This window comes from Salmo salar, chromosome ssa01, assembly GCF_905237065.1.
Source record: "Salmo salar chromosome ssa01, Ssal_v3.1, whole genome shotgun sequence".
NCBI lineage: Eukaryota > Metazoa > Chordata > Actinopteri > Salmoniformes > Salmonidae > Salmo > Salmo salar.
In genome coordinates, this window is record NC_059442.1 from 125,817,234 (window position 1) to 125,837,562 (window position 20,329).

The window sequence follows — 20,329 nt, forward strand, 5'->3', positions numbered from 1 at the left end:
CTGTGTTCATAGCTTTATATTGAAATGCAGAATAATGCAAGCTACACCAGTACAATGTTCCACACGTTCAGTAATGTTGGATGAAAGAAGGTACATTTTGGCATGTTATGGATGAGACAGAAGTTTTGCCTGACATTTAAAGCGAAGGGAGCTTTGAGCAAAAAAACAAACATTATGATCTTCATTAATCTGTAACACAGTCTGTAATTATTGTAGGCAACATGATTAATTAGTACAGTTACAGCGGAGAGTAGAAGTACAAAAGAATAAACAAAAAGTCATCATCAGAATGCTTTTTATGTACAACCCAGTGCCTTACGGAGCCTCTTTGTTCTCAGTACATTGCACAGACCTTACTTCTTCCACTGACATCAACACAGACTTAAGCACACTTAGCCGGATCCCATACGTTATAAATATGAATATTAAGGTGCAAAGACCGTTCCTCCCACCACAAACCCACACACAGACTGTCAGTAGAGAGTAGGACCTTCCCCAATATGGACACAGAGCTCTACCAGGGAGCGTTCAGATAATATATTTCTATGTAGAGCAAACATGTAAAACAAGGAATCATGTCTGCTCTGTTCATGACATCCCGCAACGTGCCCCAGAACGCCAGCTTGACCTCCAACGACCCCTGACCTTTGATGAGCCCCAACAGTTATGTCTCTGTCTGACTCAGTCTCCCACATAAGAGTGCACACATAAGCACACAGCCTGTGACAGACGACCAGGTGACATGCATGTGCCATTTGGCCATTTCTCTCCCTTTCAGGAGTGTAGGTAGGTAGGTGGCTGGCTGTGATGTGTGTATGTCTACATTGGGAGAGTGGAGTCAGAGTGTGCATAGGTAGGTGCCTGTAACGTCTGTGTGTGTTTATGTCTATGTCGGGAGAGTGGGGTCACTGACTAGGTCTGGGGGGGTGTCATGGAGCTAAAATAACACGGCATAAAACATAACCTCGACCGATGAGGTCATGAGGGGTCATCTAGGAACCCCAGAGGAGCAGCTGGTCTCAAGAGTGGAGGAGTGATGAGCTGCGTCCAACATGTGCCATTTCAGACACAGCCGTGGAGGGAGGACTGTATGGGGTGGGGTCTGAGCCAAGGGAGGGCCACACCCATATCTCTGTATCTGCAGCTCCAGCCTCGGAGCTCCCATGCTTTGAGCCCAGCCTGTCCCGGCCCAGAAAGCGCATTGTGAGGACTGCGTCAGGACCACCAGGACATCGCCCACTAGTGGCCTCCGTCTGCTACTGCACCACCGACTGGACAGACCCAGGCTGTTGCTAATATATCTACTGTTATGCTGTACATTATGTTCACCTTAACCCTTCACATCAAGGCTTCGTCAATAAGATCGTCTTCCTCCTCATATAGCTCCAACCTCGGCACACTATACGGCACCCTACTTTTCATACACTAAACTCACACTCCGAGCTTCACAGGTTCACCACACACTCAAAACCATCGTCAGTCATACAAACATGCACACACTCACATTCGGCTTAAATGTTCACCCACACTAACACACGCATACATATACTCTGGTGTGCTCAGTCTTCACGGATACACATCTATACATAAGCATGTTCATAATCATACATATATAGAAAAGAAAGGTATCGTAGAACGGAAATGAGAAAAAGGAAGAGGGTGTTGGTTAGCACTCGTAGTACTTAGATTACAGTTGGAGTTGTTTGTGCAAGCAGTCTAGAGAGGTCAGTAAAATGGATTGTATTTCCCAGGTCTGGATTGGAAGGACAGTTCAGGTAGCTCTCTAGAAATCTCCTTCCTTACCTGTTAAATATCAGTAGTATAAAGACTAACGTTGAAACCTCTCTTTTCTTTTTTTTAATTAAGTACATTGTTTCGTTTGGGGCAGTGGTACCTTTGAGCTTTAGTCCTTTTTTTAAAACCCCCGTCGTGTCACGGCGAGGTTTGGTTTGCTCCAGTCCAGTGAGTGGGGTGGTACCTCTGACTAGGAGAAGGAGGGAGGAGGCCGGGAGGGGGACAGGGGGAGGTTCGGGAGCAGGACTGTGGTCGAGGAGGAGTGTCTCAAGTTAGGTGGTCTCCTTGCCCTGTGCTCCCGTCGCGGTCTTGATGGAGGTTAAGGTTCTGTTGAACCAGGTCTTCTTAGCAGCCTGGACCTCGTTGAGAGCCAGACCCAGGGTGTGCTCCAAGTCCTGCGGGGGGGGGGGGGGGGGGGGGAGAAAACATAAAGGAAAGAGGTTAGGCAATGGGCTGGAGCTGCAGGGCTAGCCTGGTGTAAGGAAACAGGAGATTAAAACTAGAATGAATGAAAACGTATATTGCCTCAAATTGAAATCATGAATTGTTAGGATTTAAATGAACTGATCGAGGATCTCAGCTGAGTTTAGTCTATGTGGGTAGCTACAGTGTGGATGACTACAATTTAAGCAGAAGTTTTGGGGTCATATTGAAGTGAGCCTAGTACCTGTATCTTGCACTCCGCCTCCACCAGCTGTAGTTTGGTCTGGGCCAGTTCCAGCTCCATCTCTCTGAGCTGGTTCTTCAGAGCCTCCTTCTCCTCGTCCGTCTCCTCCTCACTGCCCTCCTTCATCTTCCTCACTGCCTTCAGACGACCCTCCTTGCTGAACAGGATGGAGCACTTTTCACAGCCTTCGACTTTCAGCTGTAGGGGAGAGACCACATAGAGCGGGTCACGGGTTAAAACATGGCTACATCACAGAGGCAAGTCACTTCCCCCAGCCTTCTACCTTCACCTGTACAGGAGAGAGACCAGGACACCGGTTATACCAGGCAGGCACAGCTTACACCACTAGACTTCTAATCCTATCCCTTCAGACAAACCTCTTTGTTCAACAAGATACTGCACTTCTCCCAGCCTTTTACCTTCAACTGGAGTGAGAGAGACCCAGACACAGGTTAAACCAGGTCACATGTTATACCACAACAATACACCACGCAAATCGCAGCATCTAAGAGCAGGCACAGTTTACAAAACTACATCACTGGGGCTACCTCACTTTCCAGCTAGCTCACACAGGTATCTCCCTCCCATTCCACCTGTCATTTTCCCCCAGTGTGTGGTGTGTTGTCTGAGTAAGTACAGGCAGCTGCAACAGTAATGAGCAATGTGGCTGTGAGGAAGGTAGCAGATTGATAAGAGGTGGCAGGCTGAGGGTCTCTCTGAGGGTCTCTCCTTTACGGGAGATATAGTCCTCAGCCGTTTCAAGAGCCCTCTCATCCTCCTCCTCACCCCACCTCCATCACCTCGCCTAGTCTGGAAATGAGAAGCTGTATACCAACTCCATGATCATCCAATATCACAATCCAGAGTCCTAAGGTACAGGGAGACAGAGAAGTGGGCTATTCTGTCTGTGTTATCAAAAGGGAATTGAACCCAGTCCCTTTGAAATACACGCATATACAGTACCAGTCAAAAGTTGGGACACACCGACTCATTCAAGGGTTTTCTTTATTTTTACTATTTTCTACATTGTAGAATAATAGTGAAGACATCAAAACTGTGAAATAACACATATGGAATCAAGTATTAAACAAAAAAAGTGTTAAACAAATCAAAATATATTTTATATTCGAGATTCTTCAAAGTAGCCTTTTATTTTTAATTTAATTTTTATTTAACCAGGCAAGTCATTTAGGAATAAATGATTATTTACAATGACGGCCTACACCGGCCAAACCCGGACGACGCTGGGCCAATTGTGCGTGGCCCTATGGGACCCCCAATCACGGCCGGTTGTGATACAGCCTGGATTCAAAACCAGGGTGTCTGTAGCGACGCCTCTTGCACTAAGATGCAGTGCCTTAGGCTGCTGCGCCACTCGGGAGCCTTGATGACAGCTTTGCACACTCTTGGCATTCTCTCAACCAGCTTCATGAGGTATCCTCCTGGAATGCATTTCAATTAACAGGTGTGCCTTGTTAAAAGTTCATTTGTGGAATTTCTTTCCTTCTTAATGTGTTTGAGCCAATCAGTTGTGTTGTGACAAGGTAGGGGTGGTATACAGAAGATAGCCCTATTTGGTAAAAGACCAAGTCCATAATATGGCAAGAACTGCTCAAATAAGCAGAGAGAAACAACAGTCCATTACTTTAAGACATGAAGGTCAGTCAAACCCGGAAAATTTCAAGAACTTTGAAAGTTTCTTCAAGTGCAATCGCAAAAACCAAGCACTATGATGAAACTGGCTCTCATGAGGACCACCACAGGAAAGGAAGACCCAGAGTTACCTCTGCAGCAGAGGATAAGTTCATTAGTTAACTGCACCTCAGATTGCAGCCCAAATAAATGTATCACAGAGTTCAAGTAACAGACACATCTCAACATCAGCTGTTCAGAGGAGACTGCATGAATCAGGCCTTCATGGATGAATTGCTGCAAAGAAACCACTACTAAATCAAATCTTATTGGTCACATACACATATCTAGCAGATGTTATTGCGGGTGTAGTGAAATGCTTGTGTTCCTAGCTCCAACAGTTCAGTAGTATCTAACAATTCACAACAACACACACAAATCTAAAGTAAAAGAATGGAATTAAGAAATATATAAATATTTGGACGAGCAATGTCGAAGTGGCATTGGCTAAAATACAGTAGAATAGAATACAGTATATACATATGAAATGAGTAAAGCAGTACAGTATGTAAACATTATTAAAGTGACTAGTGTTCCATTATTAAAGTGACCAGTGATTCCATGTCTATGTAAATAGGGCAGCAGCCTCTAAGGTGCAGGGTTGAGTAACCGGGTGGTAGCTGGCTAGTGATGGCTATTTAACAGTCTGATGGCCTTGAGATAGAAGCTGTTTTTCAGTCTCTCGGTTCCAGCTTTGATGCACCTGTACTGACCTCGCCTTCTGGATGATAGTGGGGTGACAGGCCATGGCTCGGGTGGATGACGTTCTTTTCGTGAGGGCCTTAGGGGCCAAGCTGAATTTCTTCAGCCTCCTGAAGTTGAAGAGGCGCTGCTGCGCCTTCTTCACCACACTGTCTGTGTGGGTGGACCATTTCAGATTTTCAGTGATGTGTACGCCGAGGAACTTGAAGCTTTTCACCTTCTCTACTACGGTCCCGTCGATGTGTATAGGGGCGTACTCTCTCTGCTGTCTCCTGAAGTCCAACGATCAACTCCTTTTTTTGTTGACGTTGAGGGAGAGGCTATTGTGAAGTGAGTGCTACGGGGCGATAGTCAATGAGTTCAGTTACCTTTGCTTTCATGGGTACAGGAGCAATGGTGGACATCTTGAAGTAAGTGGGGACAGCAGACTGGGATAGGGAGAGATTGAATATGTCCGTAAACATTCCAGCCAGATGGTCTGCGCATGCTCTGAGGACGCAGCTAGGGATGCCGTCTGGGCCGGCAGCCTTGCGAGGGTTAACACGTCGGCCACGGAGAACGAGAGCCCACAGTCCTTGGGAGCGGGCCGCATCGGTGACACTGTGTTATGCTCAAAGCGGACGAAAAAGGTGTTTAGCTTGTCCGGAAGCAAGACGTCGGTGTTCGTGATGTGGCTGGTTTTCCCTTTGCAATCCGTGATTGTCTGTAGATCCTGCCACATACGTCTCATGTCTGAGCCGCTGAATTGCGACTTCACTTTGTCTCTGTACCTGACGTTTTGCCTGTTTGATTGCCTTATGGAGGGATTAACTATACTGTTTGTATTCAACCATATTCCCAGTCACCTTGCTATGGTTAAATGCGGTGGTTCGCACTTTCATTTTTGCACAAATGCTGTCTATCAATGGTTTCTGGTTTGGATAGGTTTTAATAGTCACAGTGGGAACAACATCCCCTATACACTTCCTGGTGAACTCAGTCACTGTGTCCGTGTATATATCAATGTTATTCTCAGAGGCTACCCGGAACATATCCCAGTCCGGGTGATCAAAACAATCTTGAAGCATGGATTCCAATTGGTCAGACAGGCGTTGAATAGGCCTTAGCACAAGTACTTCCTGTTTCAGTTTCTGCCTATAGGAAGGGAGGAGCAAAATGGAGTGGTGATCTGATTTGCCGAAGGGAGGGCGGGGGAGGGCCTTGTAGGCATTCCGGAAGGGGGAGTAGCAGTGATCAAGTGTTTTTTGCAGCACAAGTACTACAGTTAATGTGTTGATCGAACTTTGGTAACGTTTTCCTCAAATTTGCTTTGTTAAAATCCCCAGCTACAATAAATGCGGCCTCAGGATATGTGGTTTCCAGTTTGCACAAAATCCAGTGTAGCTCCTTGAGGGCCGTTGTGGTATCGGCTTGAGAGGGAATATACACGGCTGTGACTACAACCGAAGAGAATTCTCTTGGGAGGTAATATGGTCGGCATTTGATTGTGAGGTATTCCAGGTCGGGTGGACAAAAGGACTTGAGTTTATTTACGTTATCACAATCACACCATGAGTATTTAATAATGAAACATACACCACCGCCTTTCCTCTTCCCGGAGAGTTCTTTATTCTTCTCTGCGCGATGTACTGAGAACCCAGCTGGCTATATGGACGGAGACAGTATATCCGGAGAGAGCCATGATTCTGTGAAACAGAGTATGTTACAGTCCCTGATGTCTCTCTGGAAGGAGATCCTCATCCTGAGCACTTCCACTTTATTGTCCAGAGACTGAATATTAGCGAGTAATATACTCGGAAGTGGTGGATGGTGTGCACGCCTCCTGAGTCGGACTAGAAGTCCACTCCGAATACCTCTTCTCCGGCGGTGGCGTCTTGGAGCAGCCTCTGGGATAAGTTCAATTGCCCTGGGGGGTACGAACAAAGGATCCAATTTGGGAAAGTCATATTCCTGGTCGTAATGCTGGTGAGTTACCGCCGCTCTGATATACAAAAGTTATTTCCGGCTGTATGTAATAACACAAAAAAAAGCATTCCACGTGAAGCTGGTTGACAGAGTGCCAAGAGTGTGCAAAGCTGTCATCAAGGCAAAGGGTGGCTACTTTGAAGAATCTAAAATCTAAAATAATCTTGATTTGTTTAACACTTTTTTGGTTACTACATGATTCCATATGTGTTATTTCATAGTTTTGATGTCTTCACTATTATTCTATAATGTAGAAAATAGTGAAATAAAGAAAAACCCTTGAATGAGTAGGTGTGTCCAAACTTTTGACTGGTACTATATATACATATACAGGTTTTGGAGAGGTGCGGGGGCTGTCATACATGGTCTCTCTTGTAAAATACATTTTATCTCAATGAGACTAACCTGTATACATAAAGACAGAATAAATTTAGCAGCTAATGTTAACTTGCTAAGCGGAAGGAAAATAAATGAAAAATGAGAACTACACACTCGCACAGCCACACAAAGAAAGCGTGCACATTTGAAAACAGCACTATGTCACGTGATTGAGCAGTCTGTCATGTGATTGTGCGATGTCCTGTGACATGGTCTCACCCGGATCTTCTCCAGCTCTCCCTTGTTGGCTGTCTGCTGTTTCTCCAGACGCTCACTGAGCTGGGAGCAGATCTACAGGGGTCAACAAAGAGGTCAAAGGTCAAGAGGTTAGAACACAGGGTGAATCTCAAACACCTTTCCATGAATCCTCCCTCATCTGTATGTGAGTGTAATCCCAGGAAGGCTGTGGCTCTATCCTCTTACAGTTAAGTGTATTAACTCGACTCAACTACACAACACAACTCCTGTCATTAGAGGATTACCTAACCATCCGGCCAGCCCTACTCTGCACCGGGGGAGTATTCGCTTGGCACCACACGGAAGAAAACTGACTGAAGCAGGGAGGGACTACCTGAACTTGTCTAATAAGAAACAACTCATTGTCCATTGGAAAATGTCTGGCTACGGTGTGCCCTTATGAATACAACCCACCCCATGCGTCCACCTTACCGCAGGGAGGTGGACGCAGTGAGATCGATGGGAAATGAACCATCCTAACTGGAACATTTGATCAATCTGATCACCCTTTCACCCAAGAAATCCCATCTATCCCACTCCGCCCTTCCTGTCACCGTGGCAACACTACACACATCTTAATTTAGAGAAAGCCTGATTCATCGCCACGACTATGGTTAAAATAGGTTGCCGGAGCGATTAGGCAACACTAAAAACAGAAATTCATTACCATGCATAAGCTGCTGTAATTAACAAACAATGTGTTATTAATGATCCCAATCAGAGAGACTAGAGACAGAGACGCGGTGTCTCAGTCACTTATAGTTTAGTGGTTATTTGGAGGGCAGGGTTTTTAGCTCTGGGATTATTAAGGCTTTGTTGTGGGCAGGTTATAAATGGTTTAGATCATTAAGGCAAGACCCTTGCCTACGCCAGACAGACTAGCTAACTACCCTGCCAACTAGGGTTTTTCAGGCTTTGGTCCAGCTCAGTACGGACACACCCAATGCAACGTATGAAGGGCTTCAATTATGGAATCAGGTGTGTTAGTACTGGGCTAGAACAAAAGCCTGCACATCTTCCCCTGCTCTACTTGTTCCCAACCTGCTAGAGCACAATTGTTTTGTTACAGTCTAATGCTGTGTAAAATGCTTAAGTTGAATAATACCACAGTTGTCCAGTACCCTCTTTACATACAGCACGGATGAAGTGATATATTACTGGCTCTTTATTTGTAGGGCACTAAAAACCTAGCCAGGGGGAAATGTAGCTTCCTCTGTTCAGGCTTTAAAGATCTTATCACTCCTCTATCATAGGCTGTGAGAACTGTTCTTGTTTGTACAATTCTTCTAAGAAAGTGGAGCCAATTACCTCGTCTCTTTTGTAAGCGTACCTCCCCCTACGAGAGGTAAACAGCTCTTTGTGAAGAATAAGTATATAAAGACTGTGTGACTTGTAAATAATCCAGCTCCTCCCTGGTATATCCGGAGAGTTAAATTCCTTGCAATTGCTTGAATAAACATTTCAAAACTGGAAAATGAGCTCTGCCTGATCCTTGGAACGAGTTTTTCCTCAACACACCTGTCTGTCTCAGTCTGTCAGCCTGCTATTCCTGATGTGTGTGATCTCCAGCCTGCTGCTGGTCCCAGATCAGTTCACAGGAACCTACTACCACACTCTACCATACATCACACTGTTAGGAGGCCTATTAAAAACAGCCTCAGCACCGCAATGGGGACCAGAGAGAAACTATTTTTAAAGAACCACATCTCCTCACCGTTTTTCTGCTTTCTGATCCAAAGAGATGCTTTCAACTGGCACATCGCAGCCAGCGGAGCTGCTACTGTCAATTTGATCATTTTCTGTCATTTTCTATTTCCTAGTCATATTTTTAGATTCCTGTCAAAAGGTAGCTACATCTGCTTTTAAAATAGTGAGACTATTTCTGTTGGACCTCAGTACCTTTTATGCCCTCAATGTTGTGTAATCTAGCTTTGGTTATGTCAACTGAAGTTTGTGTTGAGGAATTAAACACATGGATAGGATGAGTTTTACTCAACGATTTATATATCAACTAGAGGACTGTGTTGAAGCCACCGTGCAGCCATTTTGGCACTCCCCTCCATCATTGTAAAACATATTTTGGAAGGTATAGAAATGCATTTATTAATGTCTATATTAGTTTTTGCCACATGTATTCTATTACATATACCTTACATACTTTTAAATTATATTATGTGAGCTAAGCATAAACATTTAAAATGTATAAACATTTTCCTTAAATAGTATCAGCAATTCAAGGTTTACATACAGTGGGGAGAACAAGTATTTGATACACTGCCAATTTTGCAGGTTTTCCTACTTACAAAGCATGTAGAGGTCTGTAATTTTTATCATAGGTACACTTCAACTGTGAGAGACGGAATCTAAAACAAAAATCCAGAAAATCACATTGTATGATTTTTAAGTAATTCATTTGCATTTTATTGCATGACATAAGTATTTGATCACCTACCAACCAGTAAGAATTCCGGCTCTCACAGACCTGTTAGTTTTTCTTTAAGAAGCCCTCCTGTTCTCCACTCATTACCTGTATTAACTGCACCTGTTTGAACTCGTTACCTGTATAAAAGACACCTGTCCACACACTCAATCAAACAGACTCCAACCTCTCCACAATGGCCAAGACCAGAGAGCTGTGTAAGGACATCAGGGATAAAATTGTAGACCTGCACAAGGCTGGGATGGGCTACAGGACAATAGGCAAGCAGCTTGGTGAGAAGGCAACAACTATTGGTGCAATTATTAGAAAATGGAAGAAGTTCAAGATGACGGTCAATCACCCTCGGTCTGGGGCTCTCAAGCATCTCAAGGTCCTGGAGTGGCCTAGCCAGTCTCCAGACCTGAACCCAATAGAAAATCTTTGGAGGGAGCTGAAAGTCCATATTGCCCAGCGACAGCCCCGAAACCTGAAGGATCTGGAGACGGTCTGTATGGAGGAGTGAGCCAAAATCCCTGCTGCAGTGTGTACAAACCTGGTCAAGAACTACAGGAAACGAATGATCTCTGTAATTGCAAACAAAGGTTTCTGTACCAAATATTAAGTTCTGCTTTTCTGATGTATCAAATACTTATGTCATGCAATAAAATGCAAATGAATTACTTAAAAATCATACAATGTGATTTTGTAGATTTTTGTTTTAGATTCTGTCTCACAGTTGAAGTGTACCTATGATAAAAAATTACAGACCTCTACATGCTTTGTAAGTAGGAAAACCTGCAAAATCAGCAGTGTATCAAATACTTGTTCTCCCCACTGTAGGTCTTCTGACTAAGATGAAGATCAGATCAAATTCTATGACTAATTTATGCAGAAATCCAATTAATTCCAAAGGGTTGACATATTTTTTCTTGCCACTGGTTTTACTGATTACAAAATAAACTGTGGATAAGTGGATAACAGAAGGGGACTGCTCAACTCAGTCTAGGTCCACCAAATGTTTTCAATCAGAGCATCTAGATAAGAGATCAACCTGCCAACCAGTGTGAGAGAGTGCAGTACCTTGGCTAGCATCAAGGCAAACCTGAAGAAAAAAAATCCTCGGAATTGTTGGACACACATTTGTTAACATCCCTGTTAGTGAGCATTTCTCTTTTGCCAAGATAATCCATCCTCCTTACATGTGTGGCATATCAATAAGCTGATTAAACCACATAATCATTACACAGATGTACCTTGTGCTGGGGACAATAAAAAAGCCACTCTAAAATGTGCAGTTTTGTCACACAACACAATGCCACAAATGTTTTAATTTTGTATTTTATTTATCTGTTATTTTACCAGGTAAGTTGACTAAGAACACATTCTCATTTACAGCAACGACCTGGGGAATAGTTACAGGGGAGAGGAGGGGGATGAATGAGCCAATTGTAAACTGGGGATTATTAGGTGACCGTGATGGTTTGAGGGCCAGATTGGGAATTTAGCCAGGACATCAGGGTTAACACCCCTACTCTTACGATAAGTGCCATGGGATCTTTAATGACCTCAGAGTCAGGACACCCGTTTAACGTCCCATCCGAAAGACGGCACTCTACACAGGGCAGCAATCACTGCCCTGGGGCATTGGGATATTTTTTTAGACCAGAGGAAAGAGTGCCTCCTACTGGCCCTCCAACACCAAATGTCTCAAGTTTTGTGGGACCGTGAAATTTGCATGCTGACTGCCAGAATGTCCACCAGAGGTGTTGCCAGAAAATTGAATTTGAATTTCTTTACCATAAGCCACCTCCAACATCGCTTTAGAGAATTTGGCAGTACGGCCAACCGGCTTCACAACCGCAGACCTCGTGTATGGCATTGTGTTGGTGAGCGGTTTGCTGATGTCAACGTTGTGAACAGAGTGCCCCATGGTGATGTGTAAGACAGCGTGTTCACACAGCCATTGAAGAAGAGTGGGATAACAATCCACTGGCAACAATCAACAGCCTGATCAACTCTATGGGAAGGAGATGTGTCGTGCAGCTTGAGTCAAATGGTGGTTACACCAGATACTGACTGGTTTTCTGATCCACTCTCATACCTTTTTTTAAGGAATCTGTGACCAACAGATGCATATGTGCATTCCCAGTCATGTAAAATCTATAGATTAGGGCCTAATTTCTTTATTTAAATTGACTGATTTCCTTATATGAACTGTAACTTAGTAAAATTGTTGAAATTGTTGCGATTATATTTTTGTTCAATATATATATATATATTAATAGTGTGTTATATTGTATTGATGTATTAATGTTTGTTTTCTGCCCAGATGAAAATTTGCTATCTAGTTAAATCAGGTGCAATGGCATGTTTTAAATGGTCCCTGACAAATAAAGTAATAAATAGGATGTTGCCATCAGAGGAGAGAATACAGAATGCGGAGAATACAGAATGGGGAGAATAAAACCTGCGTATTTCTGTCAGGATCTAGGATCAATGGAGACACAAGTTTTTAAATCCTGTATCTCTTGACACATTCATGAAAATAGTCATGGCCTCTAAACCGTCAAGCTGCATACTGGACCCCATATTCCAACTAAACTACGGAAAGACCTACTTCCTGTGCTTGGCCCTCCCATGTTGAACATAATAAACGGCTCCCTATCCACCGGATGAGTACCAAACTCACTAAAAGGTGGTAGTAATAAAGCCTCTCTTGAAAAAGCCAAACCTTGACCCGTAGAATTTTAAAAACTAAAATCGGCCAATATTGAATCTCCCATTCCTCTCAAGAATTTTAGAAAAAGCTGTTGCGCAGCAACTCACTGCCTTCCTGAAGAGAAATAATGTATACGAAATGCTTCAGTCTGGTTTTAGACCCCATCATAGCACTGAGACTGCCCTCGTGATGTGGAAAATGAACTTTTAATGGCGTCAGACCAAGGCTCTGCATCTGTCCTCGTGCTCCTAGACCTTAATGCTGCTTTTGACGCCATCGATCACCACATTATTTTGGAGAGATTAGAAACCCTAATTGGTCTACACGGACAAGTTCTTATCTGTTGGGAAGATATCAGTTCGTCTCTGTGGATAGTTTGTCCTCTGACAAATCAATTGTACGTTTCGGTGTTCGTCAAGTTTCTGTTTTAGGACCACTATTGTTTTCACTATATATTCTACCTCATGGTGATGTCTTTCAGAAACACAATGTCAACTTTCAATGCTATGGGGACGACACACAACTACACATGTCGATGAAACATGTTGAAGCACCAAAATTGCCTACCCTGGAAAGCCTGTGTTTCAGACATAAGGAAGTGGATGGCGGCAAATGTTTTACTTTTAAACTCGGACAAAACAGAGATGCTAGTTCTAGGTCCCAAGAAACGAATTCATCTGACAATTAATCTTGATGGTTGTAGAGTCGTCTCAAATAAAACTGTGAAAGATCTCGGCGTTGCTCTGGACCCTGATCTCTCTTTTGACAAACATATCAATAATATTTCAAGGACAGCTTTTTCCCATCTTCGTAACATTGTAAAAATATGAAACTTTTCAAAAATGATGCAGAGAAGCTAATCCATGATTTTGTCACTTCTAGATTAGACCACTGCAATGCTGTACTCTCCAGCTACCCGGATAAAGCACTAAAAAAACTTCAGTTAGTGCTAAACACAGCTGCTAGAGTCTTGACTAGAACCAAAACAATTTATCATATGTGCTAGCCTCTCTACACTGGCTTCCTGTTAAGGCTAGGCCTGATTACTGCTAACCTAGAAAGCATTACATGGGCTTGCTCCTACACATCTCTCCGATGTGGTCCTGCCGTACATATCTACACATACGCTACAGTCACAAGACGCAGGCCTCCTTATTGTCCCTGGAATTTCTAAGCAAACACCTGATGGCAGGGCTTTCTCCTATAGAGCTCCATTTTTATGGAATGGTCTGCCTATCCATGTAAAAGATGCAGACTCGGTCTCGACCTTTAAGTCTTTACTGATGACACATCTCTTCAGTAGGTCCTTTGATTGAGTGTAGTCTGGCCCAGGGGTGCAAAGGTGAATGGCAAGGCACTGGAATGACAGATCGATAAACCGCCCTTGCTGTCTCTGCCTGGCCGGCTCCCCTCTCTCCACTGGGATTCTCTGCCTCTGACCCTATTACGGGTGCTGAGTCAATGGCTTACTAGTGCTCTTCCATGCCGTCCCTAGGAGGGGTGCATCACGTGACCTTCCTGTCCGGTTTTGTGCCCCCTCGGGCTCGTACGGTGGAGATCTTCGTGGGCTATTCTCAGCCTTGTCTCAGGATAGTAAGTTGGTGGTCTGTTGATATCCCTCTAGTGGTGTGGGGGGCTGTGCTTTGGCAAAGCGGGTGCGGTTATATCCTGCCTGGTTGGCCCTATCCGGGGGTATCGAATGGGGCCACAGTGTCCCCTGACCCACCCGTCTCAGCCTCCAGTATCTATGGTGCAATAGTCTATGTGCCGGGGGATAGGGTCAGTCTGTTATATCTGGTGTAATTGTCCTGTCTTATCTGGTGTCCTGTGTGAATTTAAGTACGCTCTCTCTAATATTCACTCTCTCCCTCCCCTCCCGGAGGACCTGAGCCCGAAGATCATGCCTCAGGACTACCTGGCCTGATGACTCCTGGCTGTCCCCAGTCCACCTGGTCGTGCTGCTGCTCCAGTTTCAACTGCTCTGCCTGCGGCTATGGAACTCTGACCTGTTCACCGGACGAACTACCTTGTTCCAGACCTGCTGTTTTCGACTCTCTCTCTCTACCGCACCTGCTGTCTCGACCTCTGAATGCTTGGCTACTCCTGAGGTACTGACCCGTTGCACCCTCTACAACCACTGTGATTATTATTTGACCCTGCTGGTCATCTATGAACATCTTGAAGAACGATCTGGCCTTATTGGCCATGTAACACCAGGCTGGGTTTCTGCATAGCACTTTGGGACATCTGCTGATGTAAAAACGGCTTTATAAATACATTTGAATGAAATTTGATTAAATACATCATGGGGGGAATACAGAATGGAGAGAATACAATAGTCAACCGTACCTGTTTGTACTCTCCTATGATGGAACCGTTCTTCTTTATCTCAGACTCTGATTTGTCCAGCTCCCGTCTACACATCTCTTTCAGCTGTAGACAGACAGGCACAACGCACGTCAACGTGATTTCACATGCATAATGAATAACTTCACCTCTAACCTAAAATATAAGGAGTTCATCTCAGTCAGGACAGGAGTCAACTGTCCCTGGGCCTGTAAAGTGCGTACAGTAGTGACACACTCAAGGAGTAGTACACACACACACACACACACACGCTCAAGGAGTAGGAAAGATGTAGTCATCAAGAGGACAACAGCTAAGGACAGTAGCAACGGCAGATGCCCCCTGAGACCGTTGTACACGTAAGTGAGAAATACAGTAGGCCCTGTGCTAGACGATAAGTCATGTCCTTGGAACACAGACCACGGCCACATTACATGGGGGAGCCCACCATCCCACTGTCTTAAAGAGATGGACAAAAAGAGAGAAATAATACTGCTTTCCCACCAAGGTGCATGAACAGAAAAGCAATTTGATGATGGAAAAAATATTCAGCAACAATCCGGAGGACGATGGTAGTTTACTTCAAAATAATGAGTTATCGATCAATCCAACACATTCAATTCCATTGTCAGTGAACTTCTATTGTCCTTCCAAGACAGCAATATTATTTTCAGACAGAGACAGCCAGCCAGATGAACAGACAAACGGACGAAGAGACAAAGAGAGCCAGCCAGCCAGACAGACCTGCGCAGACTCCTCCTCTAGTCGCCTCTTCTCGTCCTCCGAATCCACCAGTTTCTGTTTGGTCATCAACAGCTCCTTGTTCAGAGCGTCTGCTTTCTCCTCAGCCTGAGGGACAGTTGCACACATGGATACAGTGACAAGGTCAACTGACAATAGCTAATACCAAATGACAACAACAAACCTATCAGAGTAAAAATGGACTTGACAGCTAAATGGGTTTTGGACACACACATGCACGCCCACATTTACATACTCGCACAAGTCTAAGAAAGGGAATTCTGGGACGACGTGTCTTACGTTGTCCAGGTCTTTGCGCAGGAGGATCTTGCTGCTGACCAGTTCATGGGCCAAGTCATCATTCTCCTGCTCCAGACGCATGTTAGCCTCCTGGAGACGACGGTTCTCCCTCTACAGGATCGAAGGAAAGGACAGAGGAGGAGAGGAGGAGTGAGTGGGTGAGGGAGAGAGTGAGATAAGGAGAAAGGAAAGAGGAGTGCGTGAGTGGAAAGAGTAGAGAATAGTGAGAGAGAGAGAGAGAGAGAGAGAGAGAGAGAGAGAGAGAGAGAAGCCTGTTGCCGGGCTGCACTATTGAATATCCTCCGATCTTCTTCCTGTTTCTCTCAACTCGTGACATATATAATGTTTAACTATGCTTGTAAATAACAACCTTTGAGAATAAGCCTTGATTAAAAATTGACCTGGCCGCAGTACACAAATTCCCCTCCAGACATTCCTGGCATTACAACTACGTAATGGATAATGAGGCTGTGCACAAGTAGATGTTTGTGTGCGCAGTCCACTTAAGAGACTAACTCAACTCCTTCACTCCAATGTTGTGTGACTCTACTGATAGCTACTTTGATGAAAAATGTACTTTCTGTGCCTGTGATATGTGGCTGTCCCACCCAGCGATCTTCAGATGAATGCACTAACTGTAACTCGCTCTGGATAAGAGCGTCTGCTAAATGACTCAAATGGAAACATGTATAGTACCTCGTATCTCTCAATGGGAGCTTCCTGCTGCTCCTGCTGCTCTCTCATGGTGTGGTACTCCTTCTCATACTTCTTCAGCTTCTTCTGACTGATCTGTAGAGACAGGGACAGGCAGACGCACTGTTACTGGACAACATCTACAGTAGGTCTACAGTACACAACAAGGAGGTAAGGGTGAGGGCATTGGGAGTGTTGCGAGGTCTCCCCATAGCCTGTTGTGTATTCCATTTGCACAACAGCATGTGAAATTTATTGTTAATCAGTGTTGCTTCCTAAGTGGACAGTTTGATAACACAGAAGTGTGATTGACCTGGAGTTACATTGTGTTGTTTAAGTGTTCCCTTTATTTTTTTGAGCAGTGTAGTTGATTTGATTAAAGCACACAAGATGTGTCTATAATATGGAAAAATACATGTCAAAAAAGGACCAAAGAGAGAACAGATGACTCTCTGTCGATAATAACTAAATAGGAATTTACTGATAAAACAAACCTGCATATTTGTCAAGAACGACTTACTCGTTGGTTATGCTGCATGTACAGCACTTCAATAATAACCATGAACAACCTGTCTGTGTGATTATCAACAGCTCTTTCAAAGCCCTGCCTTTCACTTCCCTCCACTGCTGCCCTTGTACAAAGAGCAGCAGTTTCTCAAAGCACACTCAGCATGTTGCAATCAGCATGTAGGGGCATAAATCTTGTATGCTCTTTCTCCAGCAGGCAGCTCGTTGTAAATGAGGTCTATTTAGCCGGCTGCGGTTTCTTCCGGCTACGACCCACAGTACAGAACCGGGTCTGTTGTGGAGGAGCAGGTCCATAATGGTCCCAGTGATGACTGCAGATTCAGCTATTCAGGATAAACTGGCTTCACTACACTACTGACACACCTGCTATGTTTTGAGGGCTTAGTAACTACTGGTTACGTTCTAGAACAGCACGGCCTACATGAGTTTGAATGCTAGCCTTTTGTATATTAAAGTGAGAGTGAGTGAGTGTGTGAGTGAGAGAGAGAGCGTACATGCATACGTTGCACAGTGAGGTTGAGCCAGACCAGACACAGTGTGAGAAAGTTAGAGTGTTGAGGGCAGGAAGTGCCCTATCTAGTCAGAGCCCCAATCTGTCCGAGTCTGACAGCTGTTGTCAGAGCAACCATCCGAGCAGAAGAGAAACACTGGATCGTTGTACTGACAACACATCTCTGCTGACTGAACAACAAAGGAACAGAACTGTACTCACCGGGGTCACTGACACACCCTATGACATGATGAGAGTATTGTCACTTACTCGATTCGACACAGCAGCCCCAGAAATGTCCATTAGGCTATTTTTACAGAATTGTGCAGATAAAATAACTGCGTGCACACGAGGGTGTCCGTCAGTTTCTTTGCGCATGTGATCATTATACAAAGCTTGACGGAAATTAGCATACTGTACCACATACACATGAACAACTTAAAGGGCCAAACAGCAGTTGAAACAACAGTGTAGTCCCCGTCACTGTTTTGGTAAAAACGCAGAGGGATTGGGCTGGAGATAAGCAATCACTCTCAAATTCATAGACAAAGCTATGAATGCAGGGACTGACCAAAATTATAGTTTTAACCATGTTTTGAGGCTATACGGTGTTTGTTTATGTTTGCTTTGTTCACAAACACTGGAGTAAAACAATCTTATATTATGTGTTCCGATGGGCTACGTCAGTTAAACTAAGCTCATGATGCATTTACAGGTTATATTCTTCAATAATCATTAATTTATAAGTCCAAAAATGGATGTAACAACCGCTGATTGCCCCTTTAAAAGGCCAAAAAATGTCAACCTACGCAGTCAGTGAGTGAGAAAGCATTATGACCCCGGTGTGCCCTCTCTCCTCCGCTGTGTGTGTGTGTGCATGTTTGAGGCTGTGTGTGTGTGTGTGTGTGTGTGTTTCACTGTGTATGCACTATGCAAAGTATGTGTGTGGGTGTGTACTGCCTGTAAACAGTGGCTGTGCTAAATACTGAGTGTGGTCACTATAGTAATAGGCCTCTCCCTCTTACTCAAGCCACAGCAGATCACTGGAAGAAAACAGCTGGTTTAGCTTGAGCTATGCAAACTCCCTCAAGCCTAAAGAATGGAATAATAGCACAGTCATATCTGTCTACCTGCTTCTGTAAAGTGGTTTGTACAGAGAAAAGTGTTGGGCAGAGCAGGGTGGTTTAGGCTGGTAGAGTGGGAGAGGAGAGGTCCCTGATCATGCCACCAGGCTCTGGGCTGAACTCTGACAGAATTTGTGACACCCTGAGGGAGGGTGTGAGGGAGGGTGGGTGGGTCTGGCTGTCTCTCTCACCAGGAGGACCTTGCCTGCTCCTTTTAGCCCTTAAGATCCTAATCCTGCTCTACGACTAACTTTCAGATGACCAGCCCTGGGTGACCAGACCTGTCAAAAAGGTCAGAGGTCATAGAGTGCATGACCTTAAGCCTGACCCCATGCCCTACCTTATAAAATATGTGACAAGAGAGGTTGACCTGTTCTAAAGCCTGTCTGAATCAGCGTACAAGGACGCAGGTAATCTCCGACTTAGTGTACTGTAGGTGTTACGTAATGCAGTTTAGGATAAGCCAACCACTTTTGAGAAAAATGTTTTTAGATACAAATACATATGTAAAGGGATCAAAATCAATCTTCTTAAGCATAGACCAGAGTTACCTTCTAGGTCAGGACAGAGCACAGGTATGTCGTTTAGGATTAGCCGATACTTCTGATAATTATTTCTGATGTTTTTAGATGCAGTCCGTTTCCAAATATTTCAATACATATCCATATAGGATGTAAAATACTTGTGACTTTCTTAAGTCAGGAGAGAGCTCAGGCCATAAGGTTATGAAGGTGTTCTGTAGCTGTCAGTTTCTATTACAGCTCAACACTGCCTCTGACTGGTTATTTGAAATGCCAGAGGAGGTGTGGTATATTGTTCTTAAACACTACGCAATGCGGAGTGTCTAGACACAGCCCTTAGCCATTGTATATTGGACATAAACCACAAAGCCCAGAGGTGCCTTATTGCTATTATAAACTGGTTACCAACGCAAACGATTGGTTAAAACCGCATTCCAGCCGGTGTCTATTCCACGTTTCCGCCAGCTAAATCTATGACGTTAAAATGGCTATTTACTCTGCTTCATCTGACGGTGCAATCCACTGTCTCATCAGCCCAGCCAGGCAATTTATAAACTTGATCTCCACTATAAAAAGCATTTAGACATTATCTCCCCCATTCTTTCAGACTAATATTTAGTTTTCAACAGCAGAGATTTGTATAAACCTAGATGTCTGTCTCCATTGGTTCAATATTCAGATTCGATCTCCAGCTGTCCCATAGTAATGAACGTGTCGGAATGAGACAGACAGACAGGCAGTTTCACTCAGCCAGGCGAAATCATGAATCAGCATCATTTATAATGATATATACAAAGAACTATCAATAGAAAACAGGTCAAATGAAAGGAAATGCAGCTAGTTCAGTTCGAAGTGATTGTGTTGGCCGTGTTGTTGGCTAGCTCTTCTGAAGAACAGCGTCCTGACGAGAGAGCACATTTTCTACCCCAGGCGAAATCGTGCGTCATTAGCTCATTGTTATGGATGTATTCAAATAAATGTCACTAGAAAACACCTTAAACAAACGCAAATGC

At 44.2% G+C, this 20,329-nt stretch overlaps 1 protein-coding gene across 5 annotated transcripts in view; it reads right to left on the reverse strand.

Moving 5' to 3' along the window:
* rabgap1 (RAB GTPase activating protein 1) overlaps window positions 1–20,329 on the reverse strand; it is a 146,841-nt gene continuing 126,512 nt past the window's right edge. For 4 of the 5 annotated variants that reach the window (XM_014125816.2, XM_014125812.2, XM_045688348.1 and 1 more), the window contains 7 exons: window positions 16,657–16,749; window positions 15,961–16,071; window positions 15,664–15,768; window positions 14,923–15,006; window positions 7,418–7,489; window positions 2,462–2,659; window positions 1–2,189 (listed from right to left, as the gene is read on the reverse strand). In XM_014125816.2, coding sequence (XP_013981291.1) covers window positions 2,067–2,189; window positions 2,462–2,659; window positions 7,418–7,489; window positions 14,923–15,006; window positions 15,664–15,768; window positions 15,961–16,071; window positions 16,657–16,749 — 786 coding nt within the window. In that variant the 3' untranslated portion in view covers window positions 1–2,066. Of the gene's footprint in view, window positions 2,190–2,461; window positions 2,660–7,417; window positions 7,490–14,922; window positions 15,007–15,663; window positions 15,769–15,960; window positions 16,072–16,656; window positions 16,750–17,941; window positions 18,037–20,329 lie in introns of those variants that run through there. The other variant, XM_014125852.2, reaches the window with a different exon arrangement.